Raw genomic sequence first — 18,231 nt, 5'->3', positions numbered from 1 at the left:
AACATGTGATGATCTGATACAGAAGTTCATTCTAATGGGAGAAGACGAGATGAAATTTCATCCTCCATCTCTTCTAGTTTTGGTCTGTGGATCTATATATATCGAGAATACCATTCCAGAGAGAGTATTTTATTACCTTAGTGCCTGTACTGAAGACACTATGATTTTATGTCCAGGCCAAGTGGAAAAGCCAGAGTACTGATCAGCATTTCGTGTAAGAAAGTGACCTGAGGCTGGAGAAAGAATTAACTAAAGGATTGTAGGGGAGAGTGTTCTGCTCTCATGTAAAGCTTGGGCTTATTGAATAAAAGGCTATGCTGTGCTGAGTTGTCTAGAGAAGCAAAATCACTGATACTTGTATATGTTTGTATATTGAAAGAGAGTTATATCAAGAAATGGTTTGTGTAATTGTAAAAGTAGGGAAGTCAAACTTCTAATTTACGTAGCTGTGGAAGATGACTAACAGGAAGCAGGTGACAAAGTGGGGGGTGGGGTTGAGGGTGGGTGGAGTAGTGGTGGTGGGACACAGGCTGGTGGATGCAGAGGTAAGTAAATCCATGGTCAGCCTGATGAATCCATCATCAGTAGCCTGCTGATGGCTCCTGGGATTGGCAAGCAACACAACCAGAGATCAAGGAATAAGACACAGGATCCAGCTCCAGCAGAAGACGAAGGGCCAAAGAAAACTCAACTCTTCTGAGTCTCTCTCTCATGCAAAAGGCCACCCCCCTAAGAAAATATCATCAGGTTGTGACCTGATGGATAGATTGGGCTAGACTCTAACCATCACAGACCACCCCTTGTCAACTTGACACCTGTACACAACTCTTTAACCATGCTTAAACTCCAAACAAAGACAGTAATAAAATCAAACCTGTGCCTAACATGATATGGCTAATACACGTACAATCAAAAACACACTAACCCCATTTTCATCTCACATGTTATAAACAAACAAAGCTAAAACATTTGGTGTATACATACAAATAGATATTTCTCATAAGAATTACAGCTCTTGTTTCTGCAGCTGGTCACATGGCCATAGCTGGTATTTAGAACTACCTTCTTCCACTACCCATTCTGATTTCCTTTGCCCTCAGTACATACCTTGGCTGGTCATAGTTCTATGGTGGGGTAACCCAAACCTTCATTTCTGAAGAGTCTAGGCTATTAGTAGTTATGTCAGAATGGGGGTGCTGTCATTTACCTTTACCTTTAATTACAGGACATGGTAGTACTAAGAGACAGCCTAATCTCCTAGATTCCAGACATGTTATTCTCTACTTCCATTATACAATACTAATCCAATTTCTCCTTGGTAATCAGGATCAGTCACATCACTCAATACAGTAATACCCTTCTTTGACTGTTGGTGCAGAGGCATGAGGAGCCCAAAGTGGCCAGGATGCATTCTTAACTTCCAATTCCTTGGAACCAATGCTTGTATGTACAAGATATTTGTGTTTAAAATGAAAAAATTTTTTAATTAAGAAATTGAAGCAGACAAAAAGAATTGAAAGTATATACCATGCTCATGGATTGGATGATTCAACATTGTAAAGATGTCAATTCTCCCCAAATAAATCTAAAAGTTTAATACCATTTCTGTCAAAGTCTCAGAGAGGTAATTAATATACAGGCATACCTACTTTTATTGGGGCTCACTTTAATGTACTTCACAATGTTGTGCTTTTTTACAAATTAAGGGGTTGTGGCAATCTAGAGTCGAACAAGTCTGTCTGCCTCATTTTTCCAATAGCATGTGCTCATTTCTTGTCTCTGTTTCATATTTGGATGATTCTCAGTAGTTCAGATGTTTTCATTATGTTATTACCTTTATATGCACTAGGAAACGAAAAAAATGTGGCAACTTTTATTGTGACATTCACTTTCCTGTAGAGGCTTGAACCAAACCAGCAGAACCTCCAATGTATGCCATTGGTAGACAGGCTTCCTCTAAAGATATAGTTTAGAATGGGCTCTGGAACAAACTCAATTATCTCATCAAAAAGACAATACAATGAGAGGAATTAGCTTACCCGACATCAAAGTTTATTATTTAACTATATAACTCAAACTGTGTAGTATTGACACAGAGATAGGAACAGTAGGACATTCTTAGGTAAATAAATAAACCTTAATGTAAGCTTCTAAATTACCCCCAAATGGATCATAGACTCAAATGAAAAGAATATAAAACCGCAAGGAAAAAACATGGGAGAAAATTTGAAAGATCTAGGCTTTGATAAGCATTCTTAAACTTGGCATTAGAAGCACAATCCACAAAAGGAAAATTTGATACATTGAATTTGATTAAATTTTAAATTTTCTGTGAGAGATTATATGAAAAGAATGAAAAGACATGCTGCACACAGGGAGAAGGTATTTGTAAAGCACGTATTCCACAAAGACTAGGCTCTAGAGCAGCGGTTCTCAACATGTGGGTCGCCACCCCTTTGGAGGTTGAATGACCCTTTCACAGGGATCGCCTAGTGTATCCTGCATATCAGATATTTACATTACGATTCATAACAGTAACAAAATTATAGTTATGAAGTAGCAATGAAAATAATTTCATGAGAAAAAAAAGAAAATAATTTCATGGTTGGAGGGTCACAACATGAAGACCTGTATTAAAGGGTTGTGGCTTTAGGAAGGTTGAGAACCCCTGCTCTAGAGTATATGAAGAACTCTCAAAACTGAATAATAAAAAGAGAGCTAAACCATCCAATCAGAAAATAGGTTAAAATCCTGACTAGTCATCTCACCAAAGAAGATACTTATTCACTTGACAAATGAGCATGTGAAAAGATGATCAAGATTACTGTTATTGGGGAAATGTAAATTAGAACTACCACGAAATGTCATTGAGAAGGATGGATAAAATCAAATGTAGTGATAACACCAAGTTCTGGTAAAAACAAAGAAACTGGATCAATTATACATATTTGGATGAAATTTACAACAGCATAGCTATTCTAAAAATCAGCCTTTTCTTTCTTGGAATTGACCTGAGAAAATAAAGACTTAAGTTTACCTGTGTAAAAATCTGTACACAAATAATCCTAGCTGCTTTATTTGTAATTACAAATAACTGGAAACAATTCAGGTGTCTTCAAATAGTTGGTCAAGCCCACTATTGCGCATCCCTGTCATGGAATACCACTTAGCAATAACGGAGAACAGACTGTTGGAAGGTGCAGCAACTTGGATGAGTCTCTAGAAAATGAACAAATGCCAACCCCTAAGGGCTCCATACTGTATGATTCCATTTATCTAACATTTAGTGGTTGTCACATGCTGTGAAAGAAGTTGGTAGGAGGGAGGTGGTGTGACAATCTGTGTCTTAAGTGTGGTGATACAACTGAATACAGACATGTTTCCATGCTATACTGTGGGGCAGAACCAACTTGATGGTGCCTGACAACAACAGCAACAAAAACACGAGCACGTGCGCTGTGAGTAGACGGAAATGAGGACATCTGAATAGGATCGGTTTATATCATTTATACCAATGCCAGTCTCCTGCTATTGCTATATTATTGTGTTATGCTATTATGGTTGGTTTATGAGGCCTTTTATCATTGGAGAACACTGACGGGACAGCATATGAGATTTCTCAGTATCATTTCTGATAACTGCTTGTGAATCTACTGTTACCTGAAAACCAGTTCAGTGTTTTAAAAGATAAATGACTGATAAACCAATAATAACGATAGGTGTGGCTTCTAAGATTAAGTGAATAAATCACTCAAAAGGCACAAATCTGTAAAGCTCACCCAACAAGAAAATAATATTCCAAATGGACCTACAGGACGGGACTTCAAAAAGTTTGTGGAAAAATGGAATTAAAAGATAACGGAATTTCCCCACGAACTGTTTGAAGCCTTCCTGTATCTATTAAAGAAATTTAATCGGTGATAGGGTTTTGGACCAGTTCTTGCCAGTTCAGTCATAGCGGAAGTAGCTGAACTAGGAATAGCCATAATTTATGAACTATTGTTGTTTTTAGGTGGCGGCCAGTCAGTTCAGCCCCTAGCAAGCCTGTGAACAACAGAACGCCCCGCCACCCAGTCCTGCACCGGCGTCACCATATTTCTTCTGTTTGAGCCCATTGTTGCAGCCACTGTGTCCGTCCCTCGTATCCAGGGTCTCCTCTTTCTCTGCCTTTCCACTTCACCCAGCATAGTGTCCCTTTTCAGGGACTGGCCTCGTCTGATCACTTGTCGAAAGTATGTGGGACAATGTCTCACCATCTTTGCTTCTAAGGAGAACAAAAACAAATTTGTTACTTAAAAAAAATAGATAAGATATAAAAATCACAATCCATAAGATAATTATGAGATGGGTTTCACTAAATTAAAAAATTTCTCTTCAAAAGGTGCTACTCAAAGTATGAAAAGACAAGTTGTATACTGGGGGAGATATTTTCAAAGAGTTTGTCTAATAAAGGACTTGTATCCGGAATATATAAAGCTTTCCCACATTCAACAATAAGAAAACTAAATAATTGGCAAAAGATTTGAGCAAACAACATTAAAGACATATATACATGGCAAGTAGAAAAAGCGTTGTAACGATCTTAGTCATTAGGGAAATTCATATTAAAGCCACAAGGTAACGCTATATTCATATTCACCATTTGTGTGAGTTTATTCCTTCTTGGGTTTCTTCCTTGTTGGCCTATTCTCCATAGAGTTTTCAATGGTTGAGTTTTGGAAGTAGACCCCCAGGTTTTTCTTCCAAGGTGCCTCTAAGTGGACTTGAATCTCTACCTTTTGGGCTAGTGGCCAAGTCCATTAACCATTCAAATCACCAGAAACTCCTATGCCAATTCATGTGGTTAGAATGTAAAACATTGACCGTACGACGTTAGGCTAAGTTCTCTAGAGAAGCAGACCCCGTGAGGCTTGTACCTGTACAGAGTGGATGACTCACGTTCCACTGGCAGAAGAAAGCACTTTCCAAGGATGGGCAAATGGCACGTTGCGAAGTCAGAGGATAGGCTGGAAGTTTCTCCTGACTTGCACAGCTATGGGGGCTGATGAACAGGAAGTCAACTGGCTTGTAGTGTCAGGGGTGAATGAATCCAAGATGGCAGTTAAGATGACAGGCCACCAGGATCATCAAGCAATACAGCAGACTATTGGCTAAAAGTCTAAAGAACTAGAGGTCTGAATGTAATGAACCAGGTACAGGATCCAGACCCAACATAAAGCAAGCAAGCTTTGCTACTTATTTTATCCCTTCGAAGAGTTCTCACTGGGTTTCAAGTGCCAAACCACTGATAACTCTTCCCTGAGCCAAGATGACACAAAGCTTAGCTGTTATGCCATACTAGGTTTTTAAACAATATGGAGAACCTGAAATGTTCCTACACTTCTGGTAGAAATATAGATTCATACATTTGTTTTTGGAAAACAGTTTGGTATTTTTATGAAAAGTTAAAGTCACCATGCACATGAGAAATGATTCTATTCCTAGAAATGAAAGTAAACCTCCATCTAAATAATTGTTCACAAATTTCCATCGCTTTACTTAAAATAACCCTAATCTTTCCTCATATAGCTATATCTGATGAAAATGATGAATAGTTTATTATCTTGGTTGTAATGATGATTCCCCAGGTACAAAATGTCAAAATATTTAGATGGTGGTATGCTTCATATTAATTGCTCATATGCAAATTTAGGTTGAAGCCAAAGAAAATTAAAACAAGCCATGACAGCCAAAATATGACCTAGAGTACAGTCCACCTGAATTTAGAGACCATCTCAGGAGCATGTCTGATGTGCTGACCACTAATGACCAAGGACCAGAGGAGCTGCGGACCGACCTCACGAGCATCAGACATGAAGAAAGCAAAAGGTCATTCCAAAGACAGGAAAGACATCGAAGGGCAACATCTGCATCAGAACCGACTCTGAAACTTGCCTTTGAACATAAAGTAGTTAAAACAAATGAAAAGAATGATGAAATGAAAGAACCGAACGGAGATTTCAAAAGACAGCTTAAGAAGACAAAATAAAATATGATAGCACATGCAGTGGGATTAGAAAACTAAAAGGGGAGAGCAAGCTTAGCATTTCTCAAGCTAAAATAACTGAAGACAATTTTAAGCCTCAAGATGCAGTATCGAAGGATTCCATGGGCAAAATGGATCCTGTGGCAAAGGGCTTAGGCTACTAACAGAAAGGAAGTTCAAATCCACCAGCCACGCCCCAGGAGAGAGATGAGAGTGTCTGTCCCAGTAAAGATGAACAGTCTCAGACACCCAAAGGAACAGTTCTTCTCTGTCCTTAAACATTGCTATTAGTTGGAATCAACTAAATGGTGGGGGTTTGGTTTTGATTAAATGGGCAAAATATGAAACAATTCAGGACGCATCACAAGGAGATGCAAAGAGCACAGAGTTGAGTCACTGTACCAATACGTGAACTGGTCAACATTCAACCATTTCATGGTAACCTATGATCACGAACCAATGGTATTAAAGGAAGAAGTCCAACCTGCACTGAAGACACTGGTGAAAACGAGGCTCCAGGAATTGACAGAACCCCAACTGAAATGCTTCAACAAATGAATGACACCCTGGAGGTGCTCACTCTAAGCCAAAAATTCCAGACGACCAACTGGAAGAGATCCTTATGTGTGCCCATTCCAAAAAAAAAAAAAGAACAACCAACAGAATGCAGACAATTATTAAACAATCATTGATATCACATGCAAGTAAAATTTTGCTGAAGATAATTAAAAAATGTTTGCAGCAGTATCTGGACAGGGAGCTGCCAGAGGTTCAGGCCAGATTCAGAAGAGGACATGGAACAAGGGACACATTGCTGGCATCAAGTGTATTGTGGCTTAAGGCAGTAAATATCAGAAAGATGTTTGTATTTTATTGACTATGCAATGCATTCAACTGTGTGGATCATCAGCTGTGGATAACACAGCACAGAATGAGAAGTCAGCAGCACTGTGCTTGTGTAGAACCTGTACATAGACTAAGAGGCAGTTGTTGAAACAGAAAAGGAGATAGGGTGTAAAATCAGGAACATTTTATATCCTTTCAACACAATCAGCTTGCACGTTGAGAAGATAATCAGAGACGGTGAACCGTATAAAGAAGAATTTGGCACAGGACTGGAGGAAGTCTCATTAGTAGCTTGAAATATGAAGCTCACAACCTTGCTCACTGAAAGCAAAGAACTTGAGACACTGAAAAGATCAAAGACTATAGCCTGTAGTATGGATTACACCACAACACGAAGAAAACCAAAATCCTCACGACTAGACCAACAGCAACATTGTGATAATCAGGAAAAACCATAGTTGTTAAGGATTTCATTTTACTTGGTTCTACGATCAATGCTCATGGAAGTTGTAACCAAAAAAGCAAATGACCTAGTGCACTGGGCAAATCTGCTGCACAAAATCTTTTTAAAGTATTGAGGAGCAAGGATGCCGCCTTGAATATTGAGGTGCTGCCTGACCCAAGCCATGATACTTTCAATGGTCTCCTATGCATGTAAAAGTCGGACAAGGAGGAAGGCAGACAGCAAAAGAGTGGGTGCTTTTGAGTGAAGGACTTGGAGAAGATGCCTTGACTGTGAGAAGAGCAGCTACACCTCAAAGAAACTACAACCTGAGTGAGGCTGCTCCTTAGAACTGACAATGACAGAGGACGAGATTCCGTCTTATGTAGTCTGGACATGTTACCGGAAGGACCGATCCTAGAGAAGGACATCATGCTTGGTAAAGTAGAGGATCCTTAAAAAACAAACAAACGAAGACCCTTAGCGAGATACACTGCCGCAGTGGTGCAGCAATGGACTCGGAGATGACCATGGTGGTGAGCATGGCCCAGGACCAGGCAGTCATCTGCTCTGTTCAGTGCAGGTTCTCTCTGAGCTGGAATTGGCTCCAGGGCTCAGAAGAACAACAAATACTTTACATATGTTCAATGTGTTGTACGTAGATTCTACATCAGGCTATTTAAAGGAACCACATGTAATAGTGAAAAACACACGAATCCTTTAGGTTTTGTTCTTCACCTGACTTTACAGGTGACTTTGTGTAAGAAATGTGTGCAATTCAAACTCTTCTGGGTGCTCTTCCTCATGGTTCATTTCTCCTTTGCGCAGAATGAAGATCTGACTCTCTTAATGAGGGAAATGGAGCAGGGGAGACGTGACCTGGAGAAAATGCAAGACCTTTATTCGGAATCATTGATCATAGACTGGTGGTACAATGGAGAAAAGGAGGGGGACAATAAGTGAGTGTGCCGTGCCACCCCTCGCTCCTGATGGGGGCCTCTCTGATGCTCTGCTCGCTTTCCTAGACATTCTGTGAAATTGAGTTTAGTGGCAGGAGTCATACAGTAGGATGAAGGTTGGATTTTTAGGCAGGTAAGTCATGAGATAATCATTTAATAGTGGGCGCAGTCACAGCTGAGGGAGCTTCGACAAGTTTGTGGACAATGACATTGTTTTTGCTTGTGTCTTCCCAAGAACGTTTAGAAGCTCCTTTGTATTTACCTTCGGATGCGAGTCCTAAGCCTCGCAGCACGTGCGAGAGCAGGCTCTTGTTTTGTCGCCGTCCATCGTGGACAGCCCAGGGTGGCTCGACGGCACAGGCGTGCTGAGTCATGGAAGGGCTTTGGCTCTGGGATCGGTAAAGGACAAACTGTGGACTTCCACCCGGATGGTCTTGGTGACTCCTTAACTGGTCCACAAGCCTTTCCATTTGTCTGAGTCTGTTTCTCGTCTTTAGAAGGGTAGCCGTGGGGGTAGGGCTGGGGTGGGTGACAGGTCTTTTCCACTCTGTTGCTGCTAGTCACTTCTGTCCCTCGGTCACCTCCTGTGTACAATGCTGGAGAGATTTCAAGGCTGTGGTCTTTCGGAATCACTTCACCAGAACTGTCTTCCTCTAGATGGGGTTGAATTGCCCATGTGGGGGCTAGTAGTTGAACATTTTAGCCATGTCTACCACTCCAGGACTCCTTTCATCTTTCTATATGCTAATATATCTCTCATTGGTAGTTTTTAAACAAAATTCCAAAGTACGCTTAGCATTTGGGAAAAGGGCATCAGATCTCATTACAATGACTTAACAATGATTCAAGTCTCAAAAGTCACAAATGATATGTCAGGAGAAATGCAGTAGGACCCCTGGGACGCACAGGTGAATGTAAGCCCTGGTCCTTTCCCGCGTGGAATGCTCCGGTGGCAGGGGGTGCAGACACACAGAGGACTGTGGGGCGCCAAGGTGGATGTGCGTGATGAAGCAGCGTTATCAGTGGATGAGGGTAGGGCACGAAAGAGGTCAGGTGTGGCCTTGAGGAAATACAGTTTTCCTGAACCTCAGCTGAACTTCCTCCTGCTCAGTGGCATGTGCAGTCCTATCTCATGACTCCTTCCTTCTGTGAAACTGCGTGTGCAGTGGCTATTCCTCCATTATTCCTGGGAGCTTTTGGCATTTACGGTGACATGGCTGAAGAGGGTTCTTCTGCAAACTCTCCTTTCTGTGGTTGCTGTTTTCAGAGACGTCATGTCTGGGGAAACACTCAGGCATTTCTGGCGCCCCTCCTGGCCCCAGACCCTCTCTAAAGCAGTCTGCAGCCACGAGGTGCTGGTAGAGGGAAGTCCATGCAGGCACTTCCCTTCTCTAGCTCTTGTAAGAGTTTGCTCGTCCACCCTTTCCTTAGAGAAATGGGTTCTGATAGAGCCTTCTGGTTTACATCCCATGATCCTGGTGCTAATGTTCAGGGAAGCCCCATGAAGCACATGCACAGGTAATGTTTCCAGAGTCATGGATGAAGAAAGTAAAAAACTTTAGAGGAGTTTCAGCAACATCACTAAGGTCACACCACCACAAGGGAACCAAACTGTGATACGATGCCTCTTTGGTCGATTTCCTTGTCTCTGCTTCTGCCACTGCCTGGGACTCTGAAAATGGCTAGGCTTTTATAAGCCCAAGGAGCTCTGGTGGCATAGCTGGTTACACATTGAGCTGGGAATCGCAGGGTCAGAAGTTTGAATCTAACAGCTGCTCTGTGAAAGAAAGATGATACTTTCAGTTCCTGTAGATTTAAAGTCTTAGAAATTCTAATGGGCAGTTCTACCCTGTCCTGTATGGTCACTATGAGTCAGGACCGATGTGATGGCAGCAAGTTTTGTTTAGTTTTTTATTAGGTGAGCCCAAACTGGGAAAGGCTCACTTCTTCGAGTTTACAATATTAAATATGGTTCTTTTGATATACATCTGCTCCCCCCCCCTTGTCTACTTTTTATTTAAATACAGCAAGCACCGAAAGGAAATCTGTTCAATGGTTTCAGCTTCTGCAAAACCTCAACCTGATGTCGAATCACCCAGAACCTCACCCCCGTCCATGTCCAAAGCACAATGGTGCCTTTCAAATCCAAGGATTCTGAGAAAGAGAGTCCTCCATGCAGGTATCAGTGGACACAATGGCTTAAATCTTGTTAGCTGTTTCCTTCCACGTGAGACAGGCAGCTCCTAAGTTACAAGCACACAACTTGTAATGACAGACCATTCGTCATAAAGCCTGTTCAAAATGGGAGGTACATATAATGGTTGGTAATAACAAGCAGACACCACTTTGTGATGCATATCTAAACATTATCATTAACGTATTATTCTGTTAAAGATGTCTTAATGTATATGGAATTGTCTCTGGCTCTACACTATATACTAAGCCAAACATTTGAGGAACTGATTTTAGATACAAATGCACAGGTTTCAATTTATGTCCAAATTCAACCTACAGACAGATTTAGGAACTGAATGGGTCTATATTCGGGGGCCCCTCTGTTATCTAAGAAGCCTTAACCCAGTGTAGGGGAGCCTTGGTGGTATAGTGGCTATGAGTTGGTCTGCTAACTGCAAGGTCCAGAGTTCAAAACCACCAGCCTCTCTGAGGGAAGAAGATGAATCATTCTGCTCTTTAATGATTTACAGTCTCAGAAGCTGTCTAGGATGACTGAGTTGGAATCAACACAACGACAGTGCGAGCAGGTTTTAAGTCTCTAAGAATTTATCATCGCAGTAGAGAACTAACCCTAAATAGCTTACAGACTCCATGTCGTGGGCATTTTCACCTCACCAGTAGGGTTGGGAGAGTTTAGAAACCTCAAGTCTAAATGTCACACAGTGCCGTTCTTCTCCCACCAAGAGATTTAAATGGCAGCCCTGCTTCTGGTCCTTGTCAAAGAGTGGAAATGAGTGGACAAATTCTCTTTTCCATTCTGTCATCCTAGTCAGGCCCCATCTCCACGTCTCCTTTGGGCAAACCCTCATGGGACAGACTGATACCAGGTATTTTTAGAGCTACCCAGGGATTCAGTAAGAGGGACCTGGATGGAGACCTGCCAGGTAGCAAGGAAGAGTCTGATGAAGGTTCTCAAAGTGGGCAATGTTAGGTGAGACCGTTCTACACAGGACATTAGTAAAGAATACCTAGCTCCGAGCTGAGAAGAAAAAGGTAGTTAAGTAGAATCACAGAGAAAAAGCTGGATTGAAATTTAGCCTGGTGGTCATGCCAAGAAAAGCCGAAGGGTAAAGTCACAGGTAGCCGGTTGCGTGGGACCGGCCGACCCTGGTCAGGCTGACGCAATCACAGGAATCTTGGATGGCAGTTGGACAAGATTGATCCATTCAAGTGTCTTTGCAGCGCAGGAGGAGGGAAGGGAGGGAGGTACATGTTTCCATTCAAGTGTCTTTGCAGCGTGGAAGGGGGCAAGGAAGGGAGGTATATGCCAAGTCATTGTCTCCCAATAGTTGGGTTTTTTGTAAACCAGAGTTTTGTTTTGTTTTGCTTTGGGCATTATCTGATGAGGCGCGTACACCTGGGTGTTTTAATGACATGAAGTCATATAGCTTGAACTTGGCCTAACTTGTTTTGAGTCTACACATTGTTTATGATACAGAAGAACATGTGCATTATTTTGAAATTTGAAATTCTATCCATGCCTGCCACCAAGAGGGCCAGAGCTTAACCTCTGATACAGAGAGGAAGTCATTACTTCAGCAATCCACCAAACGAGGGACATAAAAGCTGTGGTCCTCATTGAAGGCTCTGGGGGAACAGTTGGCGCTAACAGAGCATCTTCTTCCATCTTTAACCCCTTTCCCTGTGATGCCACCAGAACCTACCAAAACCAGCCTGCTCAGAAGCCAGATGTCCACCCTCAAGAGCTCCACCTGCAATGAAAGGAAGGATGTCCACTCCTATGGCAACAACTGGAGCGTCGCCTCCAGTGACCAGAGAAAGCCCAGAGAGGGTTTGTATCTCAGGAAGCCAGGCCGGATCTCTCTCTGTCCAGTGCCTCTGCTCTGAAAGAGCTGGGTCTCTATTTACATTCGTGGGGACACAATCATAGCTTCCAGGGGCCAGATAATTGTCCCATGTGAAGGAATCCTTGCCTGTCAAGTCTGCCTGCTTTAGTGGACGGGCTTTCCTCAGTGCCAGCAGCACTTAGACCCGTTCTGCGCAGGGGTTAAGTATACTTGGACCCTGGGCTCACACTTGAGACGCCTGGCACTGCATCCTGCCACTCCGGGGTCTGAATGTGCAACTTTGATCCTTCACAGTTGTCTTGCTTTCCTTCATTCGTAGTGTACCATCTGATAAGCCCTCTCCGTCCAAATTGTCAGCCTTTAGGGGGTTAAGTGTGAGGATAAGGCAACTTCCATTCTATTATTTTCATTATTACTGATCAAATTATGGTTCTTAAAAGAATAAATCATGTAGTTTAATTATGGTCGTAGTTTCCCCTAACTTTGAACAGTTTAGAAATAAAGCTCAGCTAAAACACGCATGCGTACAGTCCCCTCAGTAGCAGGGAGCACTAGAGAGACACGCTCTGGTGTTGCTACTCAGTCATAACTTAACCAAACTCTGCTCGCTTTCTTCCGTGCTGACCCTAGTGGCTGCTTTATTGGTTGTTGTTTTTTAACCCCCTCAGGCACAGTTAACCTCGTTAGCTATTTCCCACGTGCAATCCGTGCCCAGCCTTTAAAGGATCCGTCATGTGATGATCAGGATGCGATTTCGTAGGGATTTGATGACTCACTCTCACACCTCTCTCTCTAGGTGCAGATGATTCAACTCGGCAATCTTTCTTTCCATTTGTGAATCCAAGTTCAGATCAGGATATTCACTTCAACCCCCCAGTATTAATTTAAAATATTTGAACCTACAACAAGACAGAATCTGATAATGTTTTGGGTTTTCTATATAGAGCTGAGAGAACCCCAAAACCAATTCACATAAAATAAAATGTGGAACAAGGCATTCCTGCCTAATTTGAGGGAATCCAATGATATCAAGACTGTCCAAGCATTAGTTACTGGTATTCTTATTTATTTTTTAGCTTTAAATCTGTACTGATCTATGAATAAAAACACAAGCTACTTCTGACGGACCATGAGGGCTTTATATACTATAAGTAGCCTTCTGTGAATATCCTTTTCCTTTCCTGTGAATCAGGTGAAGGTTTACTGAACACATCAGTTTTCCATTCAACAATTCATACAGAGTTTGTTCCATCTCGATGATTGTAGTTTCCACAATGTAGCATCGTCTCTCCCATATCTTCCCTGTGTTTCCTGTTTCCTTTCCACCTTTCCTGACCCTTCTGAACTTTATCCCGGTAAAAGGCTGCAGTGTTTATCAGCTGATTATTCTAAGATGTGTGTGTTTAGAGTGAGTGCTCCTTTGGTAGACCTGTCTATTGTATGGCTGAGAATTGAGCCACAAGGGGCGAGTTTACCACCACTCTCTATCTGCCCAATAAGGCTGCTCTCTTTTATGATTTTGAGTTTTGTTCCACATTTTTTCTCTCATTGTTTTTATGACCTGTTTATGGGATCCCTTTCAGAGCAGTTGGTAGTGACAGCTGGGCAGTTAGTCTGTATTTCCTGGAGAACAAAAGGATGAGTACGTATTTTCTTCCATGAAGAGAGAACCAATGAATGTGGGAGAGGTAGATAAGAAAAAACACAGGGTTTTTTGTTTAAGACACTGAATTTTTGCACTGTGATCTTTAGTGTCAGAACCTAGTCTGACAGGCCAAGTTGTGTTCTCTGAAATGTGGTCCATTTTTTAACCTACAGACATGATAGAACTCAGAGGCAAACCTGATCCTTTTGAATTTTTATATAAGCACCACATAGGAGGAAATTATACAAATTCCATTTCTCCTTCACAGAAATGAGGTTCCGCCTGCTGACAGAAGAACATCTAGGTGACAAATCATTGGAAAGATCAACTAGAGAAGGAAGCCAAATTTATGATCAAGAGTGAGTGTTTTCATTTTATTAGGACAGTTTTGTTATGATTTTTGTTTGTTATTCCTTGAGTTATAATTTTAAAGCATTACAGTCTTATTTTCTTAGTTATTTAGATATCTCTTCCGAAAATTGGCTCAAGACTCACAGCTTGGTTGCCCAAAAACTCACCATCATGGATGCCTTGTCAGCGACAGCAGTCCCCCACAACCCCACCTACGTTCCAGTTCTGGATAAACACGTTGTTTCCAAGGTCTTTGATGAGGTAAAGCTGATTGTTTATATGCTGCTGCTTGAGAACTGTTTCATCCTCTGATCACATAAAAAGCAATCCACTTCAAGTTTATATAAGGTTAAACAGAAATGTATTTCAGTCATTAAAAAATACGTATATATTTAGTAAGTCAGTGAAAAGAGACTCATAAGCATTTGTTAACCTGAAATAAAACTGGTCTTTGTTAGATTGTCAGCTCATGATTCATTGCCAATGTGGGGCAGTATGGAACTGCAAATCCCAAGCTAAACCAAACCCATTGTCATTGACTAGACACCAACTCATAATTTCTGAAGCTGTAAATCTTTACAGGAGCAGATAGCCTCAGTTTTCTCCCACAGAGCAGCGGTTGGGTTTGAACCATTGACCTTGTAGTTGGCAGTCCTATGTTTCCCCAATAGAGCCACTAGGGCTCATTACGAGGAGCTGCAAAGGTAGGTGAAAAATGTCTAGGTCTGAGTCACGATGTACATCAGCCGGTATCAAAGGACTAGTGAACTTGTGAAAGGCTATTTTCTTCTTCACTCGTCTACCTTCTCTTCCAAACTGGAGTGGCATATTTTTCCATTACGTAAGTTTTCGAAGTCAGAGAGAGACAGGAGAGTGAAAATCATCAGGGAATCAGGTCCTAAGATGAGAAAAGATGCTTTCAGTAGGAAGGCATGCTAAGACTGAATGTTGAAGGTGGTTAAATAAGTACCAAAAAGTTTCCATTGCGTTTTTCAATTAGGAAGTCTGTGTCCTTAGCAAGAACAATTCTGATGAAGCGGACAGATTTCAATGGGGTGAAGAATATGAAAAAAGAGAGAGAGAATGAAAATTGAACCCTGATGCTTCCTGGCAAATATAACAGCAACTAGGCATTTACATCCGTCTTCACGGTTGCTAAATGGAAAATATATCATTAGATGATGATATATTATTTCATACAGACATAGAGAAAAAGATTATAGAATGCTTGGTATTTCCTTCAAAATAATATGGGCCGTGGGAGTGAGGAGGGTGCAGATGAAACACAATTGACCAGGGGTTGATAATCGCTAAAATTCTACAATAAGAACTTACTGTTCTGTACTGTTTTAAAATATGTTTGAAATTTTCCATAATAAACAGTTGAAAATAATTGAAGGTAGGAAAACTTAAAAAACAAAGACAGCTTTGATTGCTATGTTTTGTAGTGCTAAGATTTTATTGAAAGAAGTGAACGAATTGATGAACATTAGATTTCCTGTTAGTCATATATTTTAACCCCTCCCCCCCCACACACACACACAAAATTAAAACCCATGTACTTCCTGGTTTGCTATGACTAGTGATTCTGGCTCTGAAAGTTGACTGTGCATATGCTATCATGTGGGCTGGGTTCCTACCTCGGTCTTATCCTTGGGTGTGACAGTTGTGATAGGTAGTCATGATCGACATACACCTCAGTAAACTATAAACTGATTAGTCAGATAGTAGCTTAATATTTGAATTTGATTATTTTCTGTAAACAATGGAGAAAATCAAAGCTGGTTTATCTACTCTAAGAAGTTCAGTGAGAGCTTATTATATTCCCTTAATCTATTACTATTTTGGAATAATATAAATTTAGGGTCATTTTTATGAAAATAGTGAACTTTCCCTGGAAATAGATTTTTGTGTGTGTTTATTATGTCTCTTTTTAAAGCTCCAACTACCTGAGCTGCATTAGAGATTAAATGTTAGAAATATGTGAGAGTAGAAGAGCGTAAGCATAACATTGGAGGGGGGGAAGACCATACAGGAAAGGTTTATAGACTGGATTTATACCAATGTTATCTTTTACTTAAGGAGGCACAGAGTTTATACTAATGGTGGTAGAATAACTCAGAAAAAAATAGTTGTCATGGTTGTACTACATGAAGAATATATTTACTGTCACTGATTATACACAAATTGAATGGGTAAATGTCTTATTATGTATATTTGTGTCATAATTTTAAGATGCTATTTTCAAAAATATAAGTAAGATTAATGAAGCGATCAGAAAAACATTTGTAGTATATATGATAGTGGGTCAGAGGAGCAAGAACTTACACGAAGGGGCACCCCCAAAACATAATTGCTCTGGACAGAGGGGAGCTTGCATGGTACACATTTTCCCTGTAGGCGAGCATCAAGCAACTTGCTCTGAGTGAGTGCACCAGTGGCATCACCTGGGAAGGTTCTTTCTGGTCACAGTGAATTTTTTTATAAAAGCAGTTTCATTTGAACATCATTTTTTGTGATGGCCAATTTAAGAGAACAGTGTGCCGCTGTGAAATTTTGTTTCCTGCTCAGGAAAAATTATGCAGAAACTATCGGGACATTGAACACAGCTTACAAGGACAACACTATGGGAAAAACTCAAGCCGAAGAGATGTTTTCTCATTTCAACAAAGGTGAAATGTCGATGAATGACAAACTTTATTCTGATGTCTGTCAATTCCCTAACAGAAGAAAATGTTGACTCATAGTACATTTGGAGTTCATCCCCCCAGGTCAGACTGTTAATCAAGGTTCTGAAAAGATTGCATAACAGTGTGCCACACACACAAAAAGGCCTGAGTTGTGGCAGACGGGGGACTGGTGTTGCCACCATAATAAGGCATCTGCTCATGCAGCCATCTCAGTGCACCAGTTTTTGGCAAAAAAACAGCATCCTTGCCCCATAATCCTTAATCACCTGACCTCACTCCACGCTACTTCTTTTTGTTTCTGCGAATGAAGAGGGACATGAAAAGACAGCGATTTGATGACATAGAAGAAAAAAAAGATGAGGGAGGTGCTGTCAGCCATCCAAACAGATGAATTTGAAAAATGTTTCTAAAAATGGAATCACAGATTTGACAAATGTATTCAATGTAATGGAGAGTACTCCGAAGGTGATAGGTTGTTCTTTTTAAAAAATTAAATATCTATCTTTGAAAAAAAGTTCCATTTGGTGGCTACCCTCTCGTATATGTATTTTTGTTCATATCAGTCTGTGTGTATAAACCATTGTTCAGTACATACACATACCCATATGCTCCTTATAAAAGGAGTAAGAAAATGATAAATACATCAAAATATTCTAAATTATATGCAAAAATGTAACCAGTAACCAAATATATGCATTTAGGAAAAATGCGAATTGAAAACTGTTAGACTCATCCCCTCAATCAAATTGGCAAAGGTTAAAACATACGAATAAGCAATAATGGCAACTATAACATGAATTAGGAATGTCAATTTAGTATCATTTTCACGAAAACTGTGAGCTCTCCTTGAAATAGGTTTTTGTGTGTGATACCTCCTTCTAAATCTTCAAACTACCTGAGATGTTTGAAAATCAAACATACATCCAGCTGCAAGGAGTCCTTGGGCCCGTATATACAACAGAATGAAACTCAGCGCCGTCCTGGGCCATTCGAACAATTGTTGTTACAGTTGAGCCCCTTGTTGCAGTCCCTGTGTCTGTCCATCTTGTTGAAGATCTTCATTTCTTTTGCCGTTTCTCTACTTTCCCAAGCATGATGTCCTTTTCCAGGGACCGGTCTCTCCTGATAGCGTGCTCTAAATACAAGAGACAACGTCTCATCATCAGGTTCAAAGGGGCATTCTAGCTGTTCTTCTGAGACAGGTCTGTTTGTTCTCTTAACAGCCCATGG

General features: G+C 40.9%; 1 protein-coding gene across 1 annotated transcript in view; it reads left to right on the top strand.

Moving 5' to 3' along the window:
- VWA3B (von Willebrand factor A domain containing 3B) overlaps positions 1 to 18,231 on the top strand; it is a 273,714-nt gene that overhangs the window by 159,350 nt on the left and 96,133 nt on the right. Inside the window, exons 12-16 of the mRNA XM_045283830.1 lie at positions 8,142 to 8,272; positions 10,300 to 10,451; positions 12,165 to 12,299; positions 14,229 to 14,319; positions 14,416 to 14,572. Coding sequence (XP_045139765.1) covers positions 8,142 to 8,272; positions 10,300 to 10,451; positions 12,165 to 12,299; positions 14,229 to 14,319; positions 14,416 to 14,572 — 666 coding nt within the window. The remainder of the gene's footprint in view (positions 1 to 8,141; positions 8,273 to 10,299; positions 10,452 to 12,164; positions 12,300 to 14,228; positions 14,320 to 14,415; positions 14,573 to 18,231) is intronic.

This window comes from Echinops telfairi, unplaced genomic scaffold (genome assembly GCF_000313985.2).
Source record: "Echinops telfairi isolate 266 unplaced genomic scaffold, ASM31398v2 ScPeMD7_7467;HRSCAF=8505_1, whole genome shotgun sequence".
NCBI classification, from domain to species: Eukaryota; Metazoa; Chordata; class Mammalia; order Afrosoricida; family Tenrecidae; genus Echinops; species Echinops telfairi.
The sequence above is the reverse complement of the archived record's forward strand: the minus strand, read 5'-3'. Positions and strand labels throughout refer to the sequence as shown.